This window comes from Oncorhynchus keta, chromosome 28 (genome assembly GCF_023373465.1).
Source record: "Oncorhynchus keta strain PuntledgeMale-10-30-2019 chromosome 28, Oket_V2, whole genome shotgun sequence".
Taxonomy (NCBI): Eukaryota; Metazoa; Chordata; class Actinopteri; order Salmoniformes; family Salmonidae; genus Oncorhynchus; species Oncorhynchus keta.
The window spans coordinates 68597487-68622655 of NC_068448.1; the positions used below are offsets into that span (position 1 = coordinate 68597487).

A 25169-nucleotide genomic window follows, 5' to 3' on the forward strand; every position below is an offset into this window, starting at 1 on the left:
GGACTTAGTCTGTGATGTCACATCTTCTCCCCGCCCCCAGTGGCCAATTCTGGCCTATTCAAGAACAGCGGCTGTTAAAACTGAGGAGCGAAATAAGAACCACTCTGCCTGGCCTTTGACCCGCATGAGAGTGGATGAACTGGGCTGTAATTTCAAAACCAGCAGCCACAGTTTGGACTGTTCTGTGCTCAGTTTTCACTGTCTTATTATATGCTCATTCACTGTGTCAACTGGTCTAGGATCAGCAAGCATTCTACGAGGGGAGTGGCAGAGGTGGAACATACAGTCCAAGGAGATGGAATGTATGTGTGTGTCTCTGTGGGTGGAAAAGACATTTGATCCCTCCTCACATGGTGGGCACGCAACCATGTGATTCTCCCAGGCCCAGTGACGTTCATGTACCACACAGTTTACAGTTGGTCATACAACATACTATTCTCAAACTATGTCAGTAGGCTACAACTACTACTACTACTGCTACTACTACTACTGCTACTGCTACTACTACTACTGCTACTACTACTACTACTACTACTACTACTACTACTACTACTACTACTACTACTCCTATTCTCCATATGGGTCATGGGGACTCCAATCTGCACATATGCATCCCTCCAATTTGTTGACTTGCATAGCTCAAATCTAAATCTCAAAAGGTCAGGGGTAGGCAACTAGATTCAGTCACGGGACAATTTTTATCGGACAGGATGGTCGGGGGCCAGAACATAATTATAATAATTTGTACACTGCAAATTGACCACAACTAAATACAGAAATAGACTGTACTTGAACATAACAATCATTTCATACCTTGATTACATTGAGACACCATCAAGTCTCTTTTGTTATTCATGGCAATACTTGGAACAGATTTCCTGAATAATTTTTTGTATTTTTTATTCATTGTTAATATAATCTTCCTCTTTTTTTTAAATCAAAAACAAAAAACTTTGGGGAGACAAAAAAAATAACGGTTTTGGTCTGCGGGCTGCCTAATGCCGACCTCTGGCCTAGGTTGTCATAAACCCTTAGTATATTCTTCACTGGGTTTCCCTCACACAAGCTTGAGAGCAGTAGTAGAGCAGTCTTTATTCTCCCCTGGGGGCACGTAGTAAAAACACATTGAACACATGACAATATTACACAAAACAACTGCTCAAATAAATGAAGGGAACACTAAAATAACACATCCTAGATCTGAATGAATGAAATATTCTGTGCATGACACATATTCTGTGCAATATTTGTGCATGACACAAGTAATATTTAAAACAATTGTTTACAGACAGATTATTTCACTTATAATTCACTGTATCACAATTCCAGTGGGTCAGAAGTTTACATACACTAAGTTGACTGTGCCTTTAAACAGCTTGGAAGTTTCCAGAAAATGTCATGGCTTTAGAAGATTCTGATAGGCTAATTGACATCATTTGAGTCAATTGGAGGTGTACCTGTGGATGTATTTCAAGGCCTATCTTCAAACTCAGTGCCTCTGCTTGACGTCATGGGAAAATTAAAATAAATCAGCCAAGACCTCAGAAAACAAAACTGCAGACCTCTACATGTCTGTTTCATCCCTGGGAGCAATTTCCAAACGCCTGAAGGTACCACGTTCATCAAACAATAGTACGCAAGTATAAACACCATGGACCATGCAGCTGTCATACCGCTCAGGAAGGAGATGCATTCTGTCTCCTAGAGATGAACGTACTTTGGTGCAAAAGTGCAAATCAATCCCAGAACAACAGCAAAGGACCTTGTGAAGATGCTGGAGGAAACAGGTACAAAAGTATTTATATCCACAGTAAAACAATTCCTATATCGACATAACCTGAATGGCCGCTCAGCAAGGAAGAAGCCACTGCTCCAAAACCGCCATAAAAAGACAGACTACGGTTTGCAACTGACAAAGATCATACTTTTTGTAGAAATGTCCTCTGGTCTGATGAAACAAAAATAGAACTGTTTGGCTAAAATTACCATCGTTATTTTTGGAGGAAAAAGGCGGAGGCTTGCAAGCAAAAGAACATCATCCCAACCGTGAAGCATGGGGGTGGCAGCATCATGTTTTGGGGGTGCTTTGCTGCAGGAGGGACTGGTGCACTTCACAAAATAGATGGCACCATGAGGGAAAATTGTGTGGTTATATTGAAGCAACATCTCAAGACATCAGTCAGGAAGTTAAAGCTTGGTCGCAAATGCGTCTTCCAAATGGACAATGAACCCAAGCATACTTCCAAAGTTGTGGCAAAATGGCTTAAGGACAACAAAGTCAAGGTATTAGAGTGGCCATCACAAAGCCCGGACAAATGTGTGGGCAGAACTGAAAAAGCATGTGCGAGCAAGGAGGCCTACAAACCTGACTCAGTTACACCAGCTCTGTCAGGAGTAATGGGCCAAAATTCACCCAACTTATTGTCAGAAGCTTGTGGAAGGTACCCGAAATGTTTGACCCAAGTTAAACCATTTTAAGGCAATGCTACCAAATACTAATTGAGTGCATGTCAACTTCTGTCCCAATGGAAATGTGATAAAAAAAAGCTGAAATAAATCACTCTACTATTATTCTGACATTTCACATTCTTAAAATAAAGTGGTGATGCTAACTGACCTAAGACAGAATTGTTTTACTTGGATTAAATGTCAAGAATTGTGAAAAACTGAGTTTAAATGTATTTGGCTAAGGTGTATGTAAACTTCCCACTTCAACGGTGTATCTATTAGAGGCATTCCTTAGTTTACATTTTTTGGACTGATGAATAAGTACCCATTGATTCTTGAAGAATTTAACATATAAATGCCTCGTGAGCTTAGTTCAACTGTCATACCCCATCAGAACCCAAAATATAAGCTTGTTTTACTCCAATGTTTGTAAACAAAGTAAATGTAAAGAACCACTGTATAGCCCAAAAAATGTGGTTAAAATTATCATTTTGATATCATGGATGGTCCTTGCATCCATAGCGTAGTCGATGGTTTGAGTGGTTGCATTTCTCCAGCCTCATCCCTCAGCTTTTTACTGAAACTGTGGCAGTGAGAACACTTAAAGCTTCAGGATTGCCACTTTAAGAAAGCAAGCATGACTGTCCACCTGACTCCCAACGTATACAAATAAGTGACAATGTCTCATACAAAAAAATAATTAAAATGGCCAGTTGGATGTACAAACAAGTTCTCTAAAATAATGTTGGAGGTGGCTTATGGTAGTGAAATTAACATGAAATTCTCTGGCAACAGCTCTGGTGGTCATTTTCTGCAGTCAACATGTCAATTGCACATTCCCACAAACTTGAGACATCCTTTAAATGTGCCCAGCACAAGGTGCACCTGTGTCATGATCATGCTGTTTAATCAGCTTCTTGATATGCCACATATGCTCCTATGGCATAGGAGAAAAGCTCACTAACAGCGATGTAAACAAATTTGTGCACAACATTTAGCGAGAAATACACTTTTTTTTTGCATATGGAACATTTCTGGAATCATTTATTTCTGGAATCTTTTATGAAACATGGGACCATGTTGCATTTATATCTTCGCCAACCCTACAGAACAGTGGAGGCTGCGGAGGTGAGAACGGCTCATAATAATGGCTGGAACAGAGCGAATGGAATACCATCAAACACATAGAAACCATGTATTTGATACCATTCCACCCATTCCGCTCCAGCCATTACCACGAGCCTGTGCCTCCCAATTGAGGTGCCACCAACCTCCTGTGCTACAGAAGGAACTTACTGTTGATAAACCATCACACTGACAAGGTTAAACAAGATTGTCTAAATTAAATGACAGGGTCATCACAACACCTTTTATTTTTATTTTACCTTTATTTAACCAGGCATGTCAGTTAAGAACAAATTCTTATTTTCAATGACGTCCTAGGAACAGTGGGTTAACTGCCTGTTCAGGGGCAGAACGACAGATTTGTACCTTGTCAGCTCGGGGGTTTGAACTTGCAACCTTGCGGTTACTAGTACAACGCTCTAACCACTAGGCTACCCTGCCGCCCCTGACAGAAATGTATAGAAAACAAGGTAGATCCTGGTTTCTAGGAAGGAAAGGTTTGTTGTGAAGGAATGGTTAAGGACAACCTACTGTAGCCACTGAGCACGACTATTCAGAGTATAGAAAGTGTTCAAATAGAAATGTCTAGAGAAAGTTGTCATCCTGAGGAGGAACGTTGAACATCATGACAAAAACACCTTCATTTAAATATAAGAATCTCTTACAATCATTTAGGAAAAAAACAAAAAACAACTTGTTAACAAATGGCATCTTATTAAAATGTACAATTTTCTTAGTGCACTTGAACAGATTATTTTTTTGTTCATTAAATCATTTTAATAACAGTGATGAATGCTGATCAGGAGAAAGGTAGGGCAATAAGCACTTGTCTACACTTAAATGTGATACAAATTCAAACCAACGAGAAAAATAAACTTCTCAAAAACAATCCCAATTCTGTACCCTGTCAGACAGACTGGTGTGTCTGGAAAACAAATGCAGTTAATTCAGAGAGAATTCTGACTCCTTAACTTTGTATATTTTGTTACAGCCTTATTATGTAAACATTTTCCCTCATCAATCTACACACAATACCCCATAATGACAAAGCGAAAACAGGTTTTTCGAGTTTACCTTTGGTAAATTCAATTAATTGGACATGACTTGGAAAAGCACACACAGCTGTCTAAGGTCCCACAGTTGACAGTGCATGTCAGAGCAAAAATCAAGCCATGAGGTCAAATGCATTGTCAGTAGACAGGATTGGGTCAAGGCACAAATCTGGGAAGGGTACAAAAACATTTCCACAGCGTTGAAGGTCCCCAAGAACACAGTGGGCTCAATCACGCTTAAATGGAAGAAGTTTGGAACCACCAACACTCTTCCTAGTGCTGGCCGCCCTGCCAAACTGAGCAATCAAGGGGAGAAGGGCCTTGGTCAAAGAGGTGACCAAGAACCTGATGATGATCACTGACAGAGCTCCAGAGTTCCTCTATGGAGATGGGAGAACCTTCCAGAAGGACAACCAGCTCTGCAGCACTCCGCCAATCTGGCCTTTATGGCCAATCCTTAGTAAAAGGCACATGACAGGCCGCTTGGAGTTTGCCAAAAGGCACTTAAAGGACTCAGACCAGGAGAAACAACATTTTCTGGTCTGATGAAAACATTGAACTTTTGGTCTGAAAGCCAAGCGTCACGTCTGGAGGAAACCAGGCACTGCTCAACACCTGGCCAATACCTTCCTTATGTTGAAGCATGACATTGTAGCGTCATACCCAAGACTCGAAGCTGTAATCCCTGCCAAAGGTGCTTCAAAAAAGAACTGAGTAAAGGGTCTGATTACTTGTGTTAAGTGATATGTTTTTTTATTTGTAATAAATTTGCTTTGTCATTATGGTGTATTGTGTGTAGATTGAGGGGGGGAACTAGAATAAGGCTGTAATGAAACAAAATTTGGAAAAAAGTCAATCTATACTTTCAGGATGCACTGTCAGATCAATAAATGCTATCACGTACCCTTTTGTATCAATCACATTAGGAAATTGCCTCACTCTCGATCATAATCCGTGCTTCCCTTCAATCAATAGTGCACATCAAGTTACAGTGCACATCTCAAATCATGTTCAGTCAATCATAAGTAGGAAAAATCATTCATTGGTCCAAATATCAGCTTGAAAAAAAGCATAAATCAGGTTTGGTTCATTCTGCTCTTGTGCTTATTCAAAGCAGAAAAGGGGCATCTTACTCACTGAAGTCAGATGACCAATTCATATAGTATGTGCTTGATACATCCTGTGTGAGAACTCTTATTGAACTGCCCCAAACACACATGAAAAAAGGGACTTCAGAGGAAAGTACTCAGTGCTATTGCAAGAGTAATACTGGTATCTGTAGGTCTCTACACACAGCCTAAAAAGCCACCAGGTGGCCACATAAGGTCTCCTGAGATCCAAATAGACCCCTCTGGCCACACCCTCAGAGGAGCAATGAGGAACATTACGTTAAGTGCTCGTATATTAAATGTTTGACATTTTTCAGGAAGGAGGGTTTAAAATAAATCTGTGCAAGAAGATAAAATGTACTAATACATTTACTAAAATGGAGTTAAGACCAAACATTCAACGGCATATTGACAGAACCAAATAATATGCTTAGAATGAATCAAACTGCAATGAATCCTTAAAAAGTATATCTGGTGGTCACCGTAGTGTTTTGACTTGAAATCGGTTTGCCACATAGGAGTGTTACACATCCCCTCATTTCCAGTCAGGCAGTGGGTGCTTGGGAGTGTTTGTGTGTCTCTACATTGTGGCTTGGGAGTGTTTGTATGTCTCTACATGATTCCACAGCAGGGCTCCTTGGTGTTGTTGGACGTGTCCTCCTCTGGGGCTCGTAGTTTGAGCAGGGGCGGGTCCCCACTGGCTGGAGTGAAGTACACAGCGCTGGGAAAGGCCACCTCTGTGCTGGGGGTCTCCTGGGCGGCTCGGGAGGGGGTCACCTCCTGCAGAGGGGTGGGAGAGGGAGGCTCCTCCTCTGAGGGAGGGAGTAGAGGTGGGGCGGGGTACTTGTTGAGCTTGGCCGCAGCCCGCTGGCGTTTCAGGTCCGCTAGAGTCTGGTGGGATTTCTCCAGGGTCATGTTGTCCCTTTCCTCCCCAGACCCTGAGGCAGGGCTCAGCTGGTAGGAGGCACTGCGGTCCATCCGGCCTCTACTCCACTGCTCCCCTGGGACAGACGCCGAGAGGGCAAGGGGCGTCCCACCGTTCCCCAGACTAGACTTCCTCTCCGCTCCCTCCTCATTCTCCAGCCTCGACATGGTACCTGCAGCCTGAGAAAGCCAGAGCAACAGAGTTAATATGACACATTCACCTATCAACTCTGAATCATATCATCTATTCTCAATGTCGACTGAACATGGTAGCAGTTTGTCCTGGTGTTGTTGCTATGACAGAAGTAACAGTACAACTCACTACAACTCACCATGGCAATGTGATGGTGGAGCTCGTTGTCTGTCTGTCTGTCCTCGTCGTCGTCCTGCGGCTCGGCCTGCCGGCCTCTCTCCTGCCACACCATGGCCTCCTTGTGGTGCTCCCGCCGGTACAGGCTGGAACGCTCATTGATGCTCACACGCCGCACCACCTTACTGCTCAGACAGGGGGCGACAAACAGACACTGTAGACACAGCTACAAACTGACAAGAGGCTGAGGCTTTGCCTGTGTCTTAACAAAACCATCATCTGCTCTTAACCTTCCATCTTTAAACCTTGAACTAATCCTCTCTATTGTTCAACCCCCCCTCCCCACTCACCCTCTGCTGCCAGTGCTGGAGGCTCGTCTCTGCAAGGTGCCCTTGTGTCGGTCATGACTCTTCATGATTGCGTCGTGTTTGTGTTTCAGCTCCATCAGCTTGACTCTCACCTCCTCGTCAGCACACACATCTACCACAGACAGAAAACACATCGGAGTCAGGACATGTCCTCCCCATACAGTTAACCCCCACCTCCTCATCACCACAGACAGAAAACACAGAGTCAGGACATGTCCTCCCCATACAGTTAACCCCCACCTCCTCATCACCACAGACAGAAAACAGAGTCAGGACATGTCCTCCCCATACAGTTAACCCCCACCTCCTCATCACCACAGACAGAAAACACAACAGAGTCAGGACATGTCCTCCCCATACAGTTAACCCCCACCTCCTCATCACCACAGACAGAAAACACAACAGAGTCAGGACATGTCCTCCCCATACAGTTAACCCCCACCTCCTCATCACCACAGACAGAAAACACAACGGAGTCAGGACATGTCCTCCCCATACAGTTAACCCCCACCTCCTCATCACCACAGACAGAAAACACAACAGAGTCAGGACATGTCCTCCCCATACAGTTAACCCCCACCTCATCACCACAGACAGAAAACACAACAGAGTCAGGACATGTCCTCCCCATACAGTTAACCCCCACCTCCTCATCACCACAGACAGAAAACACAACAGAGTCAGGACATGTCCTCCCCATACAGTTAACCCCCACCTCCTCATCACCACAGACAGAAAACACAACAGAGTCAGGACATGTCCTCCCCATACAGTTAACCCCCACCTCCTCATCACCACAGACAGAAAACACAACAGAGTCAGGACATGTCCTCCCCATACAGTTAACCCCCAACCACAACTGCTCCCTGGGCGCCGATGACATCCATTAAGTCAGCTCCCCGCACCTCTCTGATTCAGAGGGGTAAATGCAGAAGACATTTCTGTCGAATCCTTCCCCATTCAGGCTTACATTTTGATACATGGTGATGCTATGTGTAACATTTGATTTGAGGACTATTATCTATCAAGATAACAGGTAATAAGTCAACCTATACAAGGGTTCTGTGTCATTGCCCATCACATCCCCACAGTCTAACTACAGGATGTAAAAAATAAAAGCATCTAAATTACCAGCACTTGACCCCCACTTCTAGCTCTGACTACTGACAGCTACGTTATTGAGGAAACGTATACTTTCTCTGCCTGTGATATGTGGTTGTCCCACCAGGTGTATACTGTCAGGTAAATACTTCTGCTGGTGGTTTGTTTCTTGACGCCTGCTTCAATTGTTTTTTTCCTGCTAATTTGCTAGTTCTTCAGGGACTCCTGCATGTGTATTCTCAACTCATCTCGGTCTGCAAAGCCTGGTGGGATCATGTCAGAGGCATTTCAGTCTTGCTATCTGAAAGATTGAAATGCCTCGGACATGATCCCACCAGGCTTTGCAGACTGAAATGCTATCTGAAGTCTCTGGTTAAGAGCGTCTGCTAAATGACTCAAATGTAAACATATGATGTTGTTACCCAACGGCGTCTCTTCCAGGACAGACTTGGTGTTGAGACTGGCCCCATGAGCCACCAGCTGCTCCACCATCAGAATCTAGGGAAACAGACACGCCAGTACGTTCAGGTCAGTGAGCCAGCCATTTAGCATAACATAACCGTTGAGAAAGGGGGCTTCATTCTAGCCTGTTCTCGGAGTGCTACAATACTGACCTGTCCCCAGCAGGAGGCGGCGTGGAGTGGTGTCCAGCCGTCCGTGTCCTTCTGCTCCACCTTGGCCCGGTGCTCCAGTAGCAGCTCCCCCACCAACAAGTAGCCGTTAGCCGCCGCTATGTGCAGCTGGAGGGGAATTGTTAGTCAACCTTTCATCCCAGTGGTGAAGTGAAGATATGATCATAATACAAGACTAGAAAATCTCCCCAGCCAGGTATGTTTTCTCCCCAGCCAGGTATGTTTTCTCCCCAGCCAGGTATGTTTTCTCCCCAGCCAGGTATGTTTTCAGGGTTACAGCAGGGGTATTCCAATCCAAAACCATGAGGTTCAGAGTACCGCTGGTTTTCTGTTCTACCTGATAATGAATTGTACCCACCTGGTGCCCAAATCTAAAATCAGTCCCTGATTAGAGGGGAAGAATTTAAAAAAAATTAAAACATCTATTTGAATGTTAGTGTCTCACCAGCGTGGCCCCGTTGTCATCCTGAGCGTTCAGGTCCGCTCCATTCTGAACCAGCACTCGAAGATCTGTGAGCATATTCATCTCCTTAGCCCCACGACACCGGTTTATACGGTCCTGGGTTATACCTGCAGACACACAGCAAGTCAGAGTTCTTCCACATAGACCCTTGTTGATTTGCCATGGACTGGGTTTAAGTAAGGCTCGTAGAGGGGATTGCAACTTCCAGGTACAGTTGAAGTCGGAAGTTTACATACACTTAGGTTGGAATCATTAAAATGTGTTTTTCAACCACTTGTTAACAAACTATAGTTTTGGCAAGTCGGTTAGGACATCTACTTTGTGCATGACACAAGTAATATTTACAGCAATTGTTTACAGACAGATTGTTTCTCTTATTATTCACTGTATCACCATTTCAGTGAGTCAGAAGTTTACATACATTGGGAAATTCAAGAAAATGATGTCATGGCTTTAGAAGCTTCTGATAGGCTAATTGACATCATTTGAGTCAATTGGAGGTGCACCTGTGGATGTATTTCATGGCCTACCTTCAAACTACGTGCCTCTTTGCTTCACATCATGGGAAAATCAAAAGAAAATAGCAAAGAATAATTGTAGACCTTAATCTTTGGGAACAATTTCCAAATGCATGAAGGTACCACGTTCATCTGTACAAACAGGGGAGGCTTGCAAGCCGAAGAACACCATCCCAACTGTGAAGCACACGGGTGGCAGCATCATGTTGTGGGGGTGCTTTGCTGCTGGAGGAACTGCTGCACCTCACAAAAATAAAATAAAAAAGCGATGCCATGATGAGGGAAGATGATGTGGATATATTGAAGCAACGTCTCAAGACATCAGTCAGGAAGTTAAAGCTTGGTCGCAAATGGGTCTTCCAAATGGACAAAGCATATTTCCAAAGTTGTGACAAAATGCCTTAAGGACAACAAAGTCAAGGTATTGGAGTGGCCATCACAAAGCCCTGACCTCAATCCTATAGAAAATTTGTGGGCAGAACTGAAAAAGCGTGTGCGAGCGAGGATGCCTACAAACCTGACTCAGTTACACCAGCTCTGTCAGGAGGAAGGGGCCCAAATTATCGTGGGAAGCTTGTGGAAGGCTAACCGAAATGTTTGACCCAAGTTAAACAATTTAAAGGCAATGCTACCAAATACTCAATTAGTATGTAAACTTCTGTCCCACTGGGAATGTGATGAAATAAATAAAAGCTAAAATAAATGGGGATCCTAACTGGCCTAAAACATGGAATTTTTACTAGGATTAAATGTCAGAAATTGTGAAAAAACTGAGTTAAAATGTATTTGGCTAAGATGTATGTAAATGTACAACTTCAACTGTAGCTATGGTTACAGGGTTGTGGCTAAGGGCTGTAGCCATGGTGAGAGGGTGAGTGTATGGTTAGAAATGTAAAGAGAGGATGAGTCTGGTTGGTTTTTAGTCTCCCTACTGACCCTGCTCGGCCATGACCATCTCAAGCAACTCCAGAGTGGCCTCGTCCTCGCAAAGGTCATAGGGCATGTTGCCATCAGCGTTGACAGCCAGCAGCTCTGCTCCACTGCACACAGACAAGGAGAACGTTACACCAGAAGCACACACATCGTTATCACAGCCTACTTGGAAATGATAAGGATGTCTGAACTCTACAATAGTGTCTGAAGAAAGGGAAGAAGTTGTTGCACTTCACCCAGAGGGTCAAAACTATTTGTCCATTTTAAAGCCCTCCGCATTCTGCACAGTACATTGAAACTGTGTAGATTAGTGTGTCGTGTTGAGGTGTTTGTGTGACTCACGACTGCACCAGGAGCTGCACCAGGTCTGTGTGTCCACAGGTGGCAGCAGCGTGAAGTGGTGTCCACAGCTCACTGTCACAGGCGTTCACACTGGCCCCGGCATCCAACAGACACTGTACCAGCTCCACAAAGTCATCAATGCAGCACTGCAGGGGGAACGCAGACACACACACACACACACACACACACACACACACAAAACGGGCATAACACACACACAAAACGGGCATAACACACACACACACAAAACGGGCATAACACACACACACACAAAACGGGCATAACACACACACACACAAAACGGGCATAACACACACACACACAAAACGGGCATAACACACACACACACAAAACGGACATAACACACACACACACAAAACGGGCAAAAACACACACACACACAAACGCGCACAACACACACACACACAAAACGGGCATAACACACACACACAAAACGGGCATAACACACACACACACAAAACGGGCATAACACACACACACAAAACGGGCATAACACACACACACAAAACGGGCAGAACACACACACAAAACGGGCATAACACACACACAAAACGGGCATAACACACACACAAAACGGGCATAACACACACACACACAAAACGGGCATAACACACACACACAAAACGGGCATAACACACACACACAAACGGGCATAACACACACAAAACGGGCATAACACACACAAAACGGGCATAACACACACAAAACGGGCATAACACACACACAAAACGGGCATAACACACACACACACACACAACGGGCATAACACAAACACACACACACACACACACACACAGGTTTACGGTCAACTGCAGAGTAAACTGAATTTGCACAGGTTCAGGCCTCCAGCCTTTTACTAAGTAAACACATTACATTTTGTCTGGAGGGAAGAAATACTTCATGACTATAAAGAGAGCACTGTGCTCTCTAGTGCCACTCTTACACATTTACAGTGTGTGTGTGTGGGGGGGGCTAACATGTACATGTAGGATGTGTGTTTTACTTCTAAAGAGAGCAGTGTCTTTTCTTGTTTGTGTTTTGGTAGACGTTTCCAAACATCCCAGTAGTGCTATGAGGGGGGTCACAATCTATCCTTCCCAACAGTCTAGGAATGTAAGAGCCAGCCCAAAGCAGAGCGGCAGTTACATGTCTAGCTCTAGAAGCAGTGTGAAAACATTCTACAGTGTTTACATAAACTGTGAATTTAGATCGACACCCCACACACAGACAGACAGTACTTACAGTGTTGAGAACCACACTAAACATAAAACACACACACAGACAGACAGTACTTAGTGTTGAGAACCACACTAAACATAAAACACACACACAGACAGACAGTACTTACAGTGTTGAGAACCACACTAAACATAAAACACACACACAGACAGACAGTACTTACAGTGTTGAGAACCACACTAAACATAAAACACACACACAGACAGTACTTACAGTGTTGAGAACCACACTAAACATAAAACACACACACAGACAGACAGTACTTACAGTGTTGAGAACCACACTAAACATAAAACACACACACAGACAGACAGTACAGACAGTGTTGAGAACCACACTAAACATAAAACACACACACAGGGTGACCAAGCGGGCAGACGTCGGACTGTGTGTGTGTGTGTACCTGGTGAAGGGCAGTGAGTCCGTCCTCATTGTACAGATCTGGACTGACTCCACCGTTCAGCAGCTCCCTCACTGCAGAGAAACACATGGCCATTATTCACTAGAACTCCAGTAAGTCACACTATGAATCTTAGTTAAGTGATATTGCCCAAGAAGCCGGTGTTTGGAGGATATTGGAACGGTGTTGTTAGGACCGAGTCGAGAGACACAGCAAGGTTTATGCAAATCTCTGCAGTTGGAAACCAAATACTAGTCTTCAAATCAAATTTGTTTGGTCGCATACACATATTTAGCAGATGTTATTGTGGGTGTAGCGAAACGCTTGTGCTCCTAGTGCCAACAGTGCAGTAACATCTAACAATAAACAATCCACACAATATACATGTCTTAAAAAAAGAGGAAATAATGTCTAGATGAGTTTTACAGTGGAGATCAACTTTTAGGAATTGCCTGTCTCTGGCTGGGCTGATGAGACAGTGGATTTCACAGTGAAATGGAACACTAATGTGTTAAGAGTCATAGCTTTAGCCGGTGGAATCGTCTGGAATGTGGTTTTAACCAATTAGAATGCAGGATTTGACCCACCTGTTGTATAAATTTCAGATAACCTCTGCTCTTGCAATGCAATCAAAAGTTTAAGTTTCCGCTATAATTAGCCATAATCAGGTGTGCTAACAATAGCACCATTGAAACCAAACGCCCGTTCTGATAAGCCTAAAAGTGTGATGCGTCTCACGTAAAATATGCATGAATGATTTCTTGTGTAACTTGTGTTTATAGAGCGGTCGTGCTGTGCAACTGCCCTGCCACTATTCCTGTTACTTTGAAGAACAGCAGCCATGATAAACAGTGAGAGTTAACTACAGGCTTTTCTAAGGGGTAGTGGGAATTCCTTTGGTAGAATAAAACCTATATGGCCCGTTTCCCAGACATGGATTATCCTAAACCTAATCCTGGATTTAAAAGCACTTTTACTGAAGAGATTCTCCATTGAGCATGCTTTTTTAACCCAAGACTAGGCTTAAAAATCTGTTTCTGAAACCGTCCCATAGTGGTGTGCTGACTGACTCACCCTCCTCCAGGTCATTGCGGGCTGCAGCCTCGAGCAGAGTGATGTTGTTGGGGAAGACCACCCTGCGCGTGCGCCCCTTCTTGTTGCTTTTCTGGCCGGCCTTGCCCGCGCCGCGGGCCATGTCCTTGTCCATCTGGGCCCAGCCTTTTAGCTGATGGGCGCGCCGCTTCTGGGCATGCTTCAAGCGCTCCGTGGCACTCAGACGCCCAATCGTTGCCATCTCACTGAGCAGCTCGCCGTGCTCCGCCATGCCACGCCAATGCCCACCCCCTCCCCCCTCTGTTGTCCTGTTTCACTGGTCTGATCTGGTTCTGGATTTTAGCAGTAGAAAGTGAAGAAAAATAACTTTGAACCATATTTCAGTCCTTAAATCCATATCGGCGCTAAAAAAAATATTATAAATCTATATAGTTCCATTATAAATCGCCACTTTTGATTTGTAATGTATTTTTCTTGCTAGGAAGCGTTAACTAGCACTCGCCATCCTACAACTTGTTCTCCATCTTCTTCTTAAATAATGAGCCAACATGTTCTCAGCACTTATTTCCATGAATGATCAAAACTCATTTTATCATGCTTTCTCTAGACTCTCTGCAGCCGACATGTGGTGAGCAATATGTTTGGAACATCAAATGCAAATAAAACCACAGTATCAAATCACAATAACTATAGAATCATGAGAAACACAATACATATCGGCGCCTAAGTATTGTATCGTGAGGTCCCGGTATATTAAAAAATGTTCATTTAAAAAAATCTGAGGTAAAAACATTTTTAAAATAAAGACATTTGAACTAATACTGCACAGAACCTTAATTCAGAGTGCAATAGTACGAGAGAATGGAAGGGCAGAGGTTGGTCAGAGGTTGGTCAGAGGTGGGGGCTGCATGGGATTGGATCACTTGTCAGTCTTCTAGTCCTGTAATAGGCCAGTGCAGGTGGTGCTTCAGAAAACAGGAAGAGTCCGGCATCAAGGCATCTCAAGGATCCATTGTGCTGCTGAGAATACATAACATTCTACCTCCCTCCCCTGACACCTGGAGACAGAGAGAGAGTTCACTGTTACCGTAATGTACACAATCTTGAACCAGTCCCACTCTCCCTCCCTGACTGAGGAAACCGGAGATGGGACGCCATTCATTAATGATTGACACACCCTGCCTGCCCTGCGCAGCACCACCTCGGCTTCAGCACAGCACGCTCTGTGGTTGGTTAGTGTGAGAGGACGGATCAGGGAAGGATGTTGTAGGGTGGTAATTAGTTGGGTTGTAGTACTTGACACTTGTTTGGGTGCTAAGTGCTAGGCTAGCAGTGGCCCTTCTGGCTGTCCTCCCTGTTTATCCAGGTATGTAGCATCTCACAACAGTTTCGCAATATTTTCTGTATTAGGAGGACATGTCATTTTTTGAATGGTTTTCCCCTGCTGCCGCCCCGACTGGTAGGGCCTGCTCACCTCCTCCTCCCGACAGTTGAAGATGCCCTGCCCAGTTGATAATTGCCTCGAAACTGAACCTAACTAATTTCACACACACACACACAGTATAACAGATTAAATTAATTAATTAGTAGAGATGTGATGATACCAGTATCACAATAGTTTTCAGTGGCAAAAATGTAAACATGAAGCAGACCTCACTCATTGTCCCTTTAATAACCTGCTGTATGTAACATATTGTGCTGTAGTTTAGAAAATAAATACATGTGACTCTGGATGACATCATAATGATGTTTGTTTCCAACATTAGAGCTGTTCTCCTAAAGAGGTTAAATCAGCTTTGTTTTTTTGTTTCCTTGCCACGATACTAACTCGTATCGCGATACTGGTATCGTCCCGGCCATACACGCCAGCCGCTCTTTCCAGGCATCTCATCCATTATTTAGCCTGGCCTGTGAGTCGCTGAGAGGAAGGTCAACTAGACGCACTCAGGGAGACCGAGATAGCAGGCAGGACCAGGGAAACAACACCAAACTGAGGTCTACCTGAGGGGTGGACGAGGACAATAAATCAAAGATCTGGCAGTATGAAGACAAGCTGTTCCTGACACCCTCCTCTGCAGATGGCAAGACGCTTCATAATAAGTAGACTTGCTTTAGGGACACTTTTGTCACTGTGGCCACAAACTATATTTAGCATGACCTGGCCATTGTCAGCGCCCAGACCACAGTGTAATGATTTCCTTGGATTCAGAATGTTTACTCACCCTCACACACTAATAAAGTGTCCCTGTCAGGGCACAAGAAACACACAGCATACTGGTATTCCTATTCAAATATATTTACCCCCCCCCCCAGAGAACTGAACTGTTTCCTACCTACTTGTTCTTCCTTCAACAGCACCTACAGACTGACTAAGCAGCCGTATACACACACAAACCAGCTGCTGACGCATAGGCTAACAGGCTATAGGCTAAATCACCATGGTAAACCAGTCAACTGTGGCGGTCTAGTGTCCACACACCACAGAACAGTTTGTAATCAGTGAGCATTAAGTAGCGTAACCCTTCAAGGCCTACTTCCCCACCACAGTGAACACAGAGAGAAGACTCATCCTTTACAGACACTTAAGGAGATTTGGAAGAGGAATGGATAGAGGCCATGTCCCCCACAATCCCTTTAGGGACTTTACTTCAGGAGCAGAAGAAAGCACTATAAACTATTTAAAAACAAACCACAATGCCACCGAAATAAAACCACAATCAGCATTTACAAAATACAGCACCACACCAGTTGTATGCCTATATTTTAAATGAACTTTTTGCATTGAAAACAGTGATGTAGACATGAGAACTACTGGTCTTCATGTCTATGTGTTTGTCCTCAATCCCACAACCTTGTTCATAAAACCGGTTTCCTGTGTTTGCTGTTCGCACTAGGAACACACCATGTGAACCAGGGATTTAATAACTTTCTATGCATGTGTGTCATCACCCATCTTTTTGCCCCTCTGTACTGCTGAAAGTCACGAGCCTGTTCAGTTGCAGAGTGAACACTGATCTGTGTGAGCCTGACAGCAGTGCATGCGTCTGCATGTCTACATCTTTGCACGTTGTTGGCCTAAACCACAAAACCGCTAACTTCCCCTTCCTGCCTAATCTCACGGTCTTTGGCTGACAGTTCTCCCAGTAATGCTGTCAATCAACATGGAGATAAGAGGTGAAGGGGGTTATCATTACAGTGTGGCAAAAAAATATTTAGTCAGCCACCAATTGTGCAAGTTCTCCCACTTAAAAAGATGAGAGAGGCCTGTAATTTTCATCAAAGGTACACTTCAACTATGACAGACATGAGAAGAAAAAAAATCCAGAAAATCACATTGTAGGATTTTTTATGAATTTATTTGCAAATTATGGTGGAAAATAAGTATTTGGTCACCTACAAACAAGCAAGATTTCTGGCTCTCACAGACCTGTAACTTCTTTAAGAGGCTCCTCTGTCCTCCACTCGTTACCTGTATTAATGGCACCTGTTTGAACTTGTTATCAGTATAAAAGACACCTGTCCACAACCTCAAACAGTCACACTCCAAACTCCACTATGGCCAAGACCAAAGAGCTGTCAAAGGACACCAGAAACAAAATTGTAGACCTGCACCAGGCTGGGAAGACTGAATCTGCAATAGGTAAGCAGCTTGGTTTGAAGAAATCAACTGTGGGAGCAATTATTAGGAAATGGAAGACATACAAGACCACTGATAATCTCCCTCGATCTGGGGCTCCACGCAAGATCTCACCCCGTGGGGTCAAAATGATCACAAGAACGGTGAGCAAAAATCCCAGAACCACACGGGGGGACCTAGTGAATGACCTGCAGAGAGCTGGGACCAAAGTAACAAAGCCTACCATCAGTAACACACTATGCCACCAGGGACTCAAAATCCTGCAGTGCCAGACGTGTCCCCCTGCTTAAGCCAGTACATGTTCATGCCCGTCTGAAGTTTGCTAGAGAGCATTTGGATGATCCAGAAGAAGATTGGGAGAATGTCATATGGTCAGATGAAACCAAAATCTAACTTTTTGGTAAAAACTCAACTCGTCGTGTTTGGAGGACAAAGAATGCTGAGTTGCATCCAAAGAACACCATACCTACTGTGAAGCATGGGGGTGGAAACATCATGCTTTGGGGCTGTTTTTCTGCAAAGGGACCAGGATGACTGATCCGTGTAAAGGAAAGAATGAACGGGGCCATGTATCGTGAGATTGAGTGAAAACCTCCTTCCATCAGCAAGGGCATTGAAGATGAAGCGTGGCTGGGTCTTTCAGCATGACAATGATCCCAAACACACCGCCCAGGCAACGAAGGAGTGGCTTCGTAAGATGCATTTCAAGGTCCTGGAGTGGCCTAGCCAGTCTCCAGATCTCAACCCCATAGAAAATCTTTGGAGGGAGATGAAAGTCCGTGTTGCCCAGCAACAGCCCCAAAACATCACTGCTCTAGAGGAGATCTGCATGGAGGAATGGGCCAAAATACCAACAACAGTGTGTGAAAACCTTGTGAAGACTTACAGAAAACATTTGACCTCTGTCATTGCCAACAAAGGGTATATAACAAAGTATTGAGATAAACTTTTGTTATTGACCAAATACTTATTTTCCACCATAATTTGCAAATAAATTCATTAAAAATCCTACAATGTGATTTTCTGTTTTTTTTCTTCTAATTTTGTCTGTCATAGTTGAAGTGTACCTATGATGAAAATGACAGGCCTCTCATCTTTTTAAGTGGGAGAACTTGCACAATTGGTGGCTGACTAAATACTTTTTTCCCCCACTGTATCTGTATCTCAGTTCATATATGCAACCAGGCATACTTCCAGATAGTAAAACAAACTGTCTTCTGGCAGCAAGCAGATGACAGTTTATCATACCTTTTAAAAATGGGTGCCACTAGGTAGGCCTACTGAAAGTTTGACATGTCACTCCCTAACCCTACCCAGTAAGTATTCAAGTTAGTATAGGAATGCGTCAGGTTGGGCATCACCGGCAGGAGTGGAAAAAACCCCTGGAGGCCAAAAATCGAAATGCGTTTGGTTCTACTTTTTTTAAATAAAGAAGCTTTTTATTTGATTCCATTGTCCTCCATGTGTTGCTGAATCTCTTCTCTACCTCAGTAGTACACACTACCAGCTTATAGGCTTCTGGGTGGCCTAGTTTGCTCATCTGCATTCATGTATCATCAGTGTACTTTTGAGTTTGGTCGGTGAATGCTTGGAACTTAACATGAGCCATCTTGTCAATGACTCAGCCTGGACAGGGAGGGCCGGTGGTTCTGTGGAACAAATCACTCAGTGACTGGCCCTCACTATGAATACTCACACAAAAATATTTGTTTGGTGTGGTTTAGTCCCCAAGAGAAAAGGCAAATGACTTACACATTTGTGCATACATGAGTTACAGAGTAAGGCCAATAGAGTAAGGTATTCAAAGGGACTTTATAGGCCAAAAACAGGGATTACTGTGAACCTGTGTTCCACATAGACCTAGGCTTAGTAACAAACAGGCCTAAGTATTGGTTAGGGAGACGAATTTAATCTGAAAATGGGTTTGAAATCTGATTAAAGCAGCCTTATAGGCGATAATGATAAATCCAGCAGCATATCAATTGGTAGTGGTAGTTGACCATACATGTTGGCTAGATTTAGCTTGGGCCTAAATAGCATTCCTGTCCCATCAGAGGACAGGAAGAACCAAACCCATGTACATTGTATCCCTGGCTTTTATATAGGCTAACAATGCTGAATCAATGGTGTTCTGGAATGATCCTGCCACCTAAACTACTGCCCAGTTGTCTTATCTCCTGGTCAATTTTCCAAAAGGCCCCCCCATCCCCAGCTTTAAAATGGTTTAATGAGCAACTAACACATGACACTTCAGAAGTCCTGACATGTGTGGACTGGAGTGACCTTTAGCCATGTTAGACACAATCACTCAGCCTTCCGAGGCTACAGGGGAAGACAGACGGAGGAAGACAGACGGGAGAGCAGAGGGAAATTAAGGCAAGAGGATGTGGAGGAAAGACAGTGAAGGAGGTAAAGAGGAATGGGAAGGCAGGAGGGAGACAAACCCAAAGGCAATATTTTAATGAGTTTTGTTCAGTAGGTGGCAAAAAAAGAAGAGGAAATGTCAAAGTCAGGGTGCAGTAGTTATAAACTCCTTCAAGGCTTATCAGCCCAACCGTCTCACTGTCTTATCATTAGGCTATACAGTAGTTAGAGATGGATAAGTGACAGCCAGATTTGTGAAAACTGAACATTGTCCCCAGCAGTTAGGTCTACATCGATAGGCAGAGAAAAGCAGAGCTAGTATTGTTTATCCTATGGTTGGATAAGACGTTTTGTTAGGTATGGTTCTCTCTCCTTGCTGTATGAAGTCTATTGTTCAGACAACATAACGACCTTAGAGTGGCAAGACCCTCTTTCAAAAGAGTTAGCAAGATTTAAAGTAAACCAAAAACCAGTCAGCCACAGAGCAGAAGTTTACGTAGGCCAGTGTGTGTACCATGTTGCAATGTGGCCAAAGCTATTGTGTTAATCTCCAGAATCTTTGATAGTGTACACATGTGAGTGCAGCAGTGTGCACTACTCAAGTTCATGCAGTAGGTGTAACCTCTACCTCTCGTCTGCCAGATCTCCCTAAAGTACAATAAGAAATGTGACCTGCTTCCTCTCTTTCAATAGACTGTTTCTTCATGAAAACAAAATCAAATGCTAATTTATGCAAATCCAGGGAAATAGGAACCACTATGACCAGTATCATAAATGTTTGCTGCAACGGACATTAAGTGTAGGGACAGCCAACATAAGGTGCAAAGTGCAATTGTCATTTTACTTCTTATAACATAAAATCTAGGCCTGATATCCTGTTGGTCCATGACACACAAAAATATAATACACCAAAACGTCATACAGTCAGACCTGGAAAAGAACGCATGGACAAGATACATAAATGCAATAGACTTGAATTTATATTCTAAAGTAAGGGATTAAAATGTATACATCTATCTATGCTTATTTACTTGGTATCTGGGAAAACAACAGTCTTGCAGTGCTAGCCTACTGAAAAATGCAAGTAACTTGTTGCATGAATAGAACATGTTAACAACTGTCTACAATCATGTAACAAGTTATCCTCCTAAAATAACAGGAAATGTCTGACCAATACATTACAAACGTTGAATAGTAAGCAAGCAGAATCATTATGAAAAATCTGTTTCACTGTGGGTAGATGTTAGCAGATTTAATTAGCACGCTACAGGTAAGAGACTAGCATGCTAGGTGCCAGGTTACACTACACGCAGTAAGTAGCTAGGTAGCTGTCTAGTTCAGCCAAAAGTCTAAATCTAATCCCCCAGTCACATAAAACTATGCAGCTGGTTAGCTGACGTACTAAATTAAATTTGGTCATCGGCAAACGTTTCTACATCGCTTATCATAAACGACCTGCTACATCAAACATACCGCTCGCTCTCCGTGGCCAACCTGTGCGTCATTGCCATTTTGTAATGCCTTCCATGCAAATTAATTAGGAAACCAAGCTATCGCTAGGCTGCGAACACAACTCACTTACCTAACCTCATTCAGTCGCGGTAAAAGTTTGCTTTGCGTAGCTCAAATGTCGATTTTCAAATGTATTGGCGATGAAAAACAAAGCACGTTGCTTACCTATGGAGTTCATTCAGTCTGACAGAAGCGCGAGCTCGTGTTCTCAGGCCGTCTGAAACCGATCAGCTGCTTTCTGTCCCCAACGCCAGCTCTCCAATGTTTCTCCAGCCCTCCGGGGAAATGCTTCTCCATAACAACCGCTGCGCTGTCATATTCTTCTTCTTCTTTTTAAGGTTGTTTGGCAGAATACACCTATTGGTGTAGGTCTATTGCCGCCATCTACTGCACCGGGTATTGAAACAAAATATATTTCATTGCGGGATGGGGTGGGAACACGAGGCTATACAAAATTTTAAAAAACATCTCACTCCTTCAGTCACAGTTCAAATCCCATCCATAAACAGGCTCGGGTGCATGTGAAGATGGAGCATTCATCGACAGCATTCCTTGTAATGCCTCTGCTGTAAAAAACTATTTTTTTTAAATCCCACAAATCCCAACAAAATGCTCAGCTGCACTCACAATACCTATTTTCTTAGGTGTCCTCTGTTTTCCCTGTGCAGATGATAGCCAATGCAATGAACGCTAAAGTCCAACTTCTTAATATGCAACATGTCAGGATCCCTCTGACAATTAATATTATCTGGTGTCTACTCCTATTACCATTATTTCTTAAACTTCACTAATTTATTCCACTCTTCTCACGGCCTCCGGATAGGACATGCTGGACAGTTCATATTCTTACCGCCTCAGTCTCCTTCACCCGAACAGGACACTTCAGAAATTCGGGTGCATATTCACCAACGCAATTATACAGAAGCCTCCCGAGTGGCGCAGTGGTCTAAGGAAATGCATCGCAGTGCTAGAGGCGTCACTACAGTCCCTGGTTTGATTCCAGGCTGTATCCCAACTGGCCGTAATTGGGAGTCCCATAGTGTGCCGCACAATTGGCCCAGCGTGTTAGGGTTTGGCCGGGGAAGGCCGTCATTGTAAATAAGAATTTGTTCTTCGCTGACTTGCGGAGTTAAATAAAGGTAAAATAAAAATGTGGCTCAGCTGGCATACGATTCCCCGCTCATCTACATACACGTGACCAAATATTTTGCATTTATCACGTTTTGGGCATGAAGGCTCTCACATGGTATCACATAAAATCAAAATACACAGGTGAAGGGAGAAGAGACTTCATATATATATATTTTTTTTAAACTATAGAATGGATGGAGTGGGCTTCTTCGCGCCTTCTACTACGCGGGTCAGTCGGAGTGCACCAACCACTTGATCCAATTCTTCACATATATCCTTTGATTTCACTTCTAGTGCCACCCCAGAGATAACACCCTTGATATGCGCTCTGCTTCGAAAAGCCACACACGTCACATTCCAATCCGATATCTTATTGAGGCGCAGAGCACGTTCCTTCTGTTCCAAAGATACACACCACAAAGAAAGTGCGCACCTCTCGCTACTCTCATCGCCACCTCAAACCACAATTTCTATAGACTTCAATCGAATCTCCCAGGTAACAACGTCGATCCAAAACCTTTACTCCGACCTAAAAATTGTCATAACTACGCTTGGATTTACTCGAGTCCACTAGCAATTTACTTATCTTATTTCCTTTTGCATTTTCCACTCTAAACAAATTCTTCTCACTCTCATCTCCCCTTGACACGCCATCTGATTCAAACATAACATCGGCTGTTGTCATTGAAAGGTGCCACAAGAGGACGACATTGCTCAGACCAAACCCTATAAATTAAAATACTGTGCGCTTAGTGCAATATTTATTATGTAACATACAGTGCATATCAACTGTAACTATACAGTAAAATTACCTTCACCAAACTATTTGACAACAAAATCCTAGCTACCTAAACTTAGTCTCACATTTTCTGACATTTCCCTTTAAAATCATTCAAAAGAACAGCTGTATGAAAATAACTGGAGTCCACCCCTTCTCTTGCTTCATAGAAAGGGGAAAGAGGGATAACTAGTCAGTTGTACAACTGAATGCATTCAGCTGAAATGTGCATTTAACCCAACCACTCTGAATCCACGTCTTTGGTGCGGGGAACAGTGGGTTAACTGCCTTGCTCAGGGGCAGAACGACAGATTTTTACCTTGTCAGCTCGGGGATTCGATCCAGCAACCTCTCAGTTACTGGCCCAAGGCTCTAACCTCTAGAAAAAATATATAGGTGTGTTATATTTTATAATAGTGAAAGGGGAGGGTATTGTATCTATCAGAGAATGAAGATAACACACCTGAAGTGATCTAGCTAACATGTGCTAGAAATGTGTTTAAAATGTAGTAGGCCTATTCTGTTTATGTGACGGTTCCACTGACAGCTCGGGGTTGGTTGGACTGATAATCCTGGGAAAACTCCCAGGCCAAGACGATGTGCTGCTGAGATCCGCAGACAATGATGACTCAGTAATCTGTTGACCTCTGCTGACCTCCCTGGTCAACACTGGAGTAACATTCTGCAGTGATTTGGACACAGATTTTTTATTTTATTTAACCTTTATTTACCTAGGCAAGTCAGTTAAGAACAAATTCTTATTTACAATTACGGCCTACCAAAAGGCAAAAGGCCTCCTGCGGGGACAGGGGCTGGGATAAAAAATAAATAATAATAATATAGATTTTTTATTTAAACATTTTTTATCCCAGCCCCTGTCCCCGCATTAGGCCTTTTGCCTTTTGGTAGGCCGTAATTGTAAATAAGAATTTGTTCTTAACTGACATATTCTTAACTGATATATACATATATATATATATATATAACACATTTCTATATATTATAGGACAAAACACACATCACGACAAGAGAGACAACACCACACTACATAAAGAGAGACCTAAGACAACAACATAGCAAGGCAGCAACACATGTAGACACAGCATGGTAGCAGCATGTTTTTTTTTAAGAAACACAACATGGTAGCAGCACAGAGAATGGGATGCTTCTCTTGTTGTTTTTTAGGAATGATGCATCCTGAATTATGTTTTTTCTCAATTGTTCTGTGATCGGTAGGGAAATTATATTTTATTGACTGTGCTTGTTGAAGCAACATTGTCTAGAGGAGGCTCAGGAAAAGAAAGATTTGCCATCAACTCATGATGTGTACCGATTCAAGATAACTTAAATAGGATGTTGGGATTGCATGGTTATTGTTCATGTGGATCATCCATGCTGTGCAGTCCCCTCCATTTCTGTTTCTCAAACTAAAGATTTTGTCTTAGTCTTATCCAAACCAGAGGATTGTGCATCCTGACTGAGAATGTATTTGAAAGGTCTGTAGATGATTCAGACATGGAATTTGTCCCTTATTGGAAAGCTTCAGTGGGACAAAGACAGCTACTCCTCTCTCCCAGCAGGACTAAACCTACTCTCTTTAGTCCATCTCAGTATCGGGGAGTATCTCAGAGAAGCTTAAAAGGATTACAGTGGCTTCAGAAAGTATTCACACCCCGAGACCTTTCCCCCATTTTGTTGTCATACAAAGT

The 25169-nt window shown here is 43.3% G+C and overlaps 1 protein-coding gene across 3 annotated transcripts; it reads right to left on the reverse strand.

Moving 5' to 3' along the window:
• Positions 1–3811: 3811 nt before the first annotated feature.
• Positions 3812–23314, reverse strand: LOC118373163 (protein phosphatase 1 regulatory subunit 16A-like). 3 transcript variants are annotated; one of them, XM_035759227.2, is made up of 12 exons: positions 22402–23314; positions 21717–21935; positions 14060–15096; positions 12989–13059; positions 11326–11471; positions 10987–11090; positions 9515–9639; positions 9052–9177; positions 8860–8935; positions 7319–7448; positions 6991–7153; positions 3812–6838 (listed from the first exon to the last, which is right to left on the reverse strand). In XM_035759227.2, the coding sequence occupies exons 3-12, from the start codon at positions 14307–14309 to the stop codon at positions 6347–6349; spliced, it is 1683 nt and encodes a 560-aa protein (XP_035615120.1). In that variant the 5' UTR covers positions 14310–15096; positions 21717–21935; positions 22402–23314; the 3' UTR covers positions 3812–6346. The 3 variants fall into 3 exon arrangements, with proteins under 3 accessions (XP_035615120.1, XP_035615118.1, XP_035615119.1); XM_035759225.2 differs by having other exon boundaries at positions 21717–21938; XM_035759226.2 differs by lacking the exon at positions 22402–23314 and adding an exon at positions 22184–22383 and having other exon boundaries at positions 21717–21938.
• Between the last annotated feature and the right edge of the window lie 1855 nt (positions 23315–25169).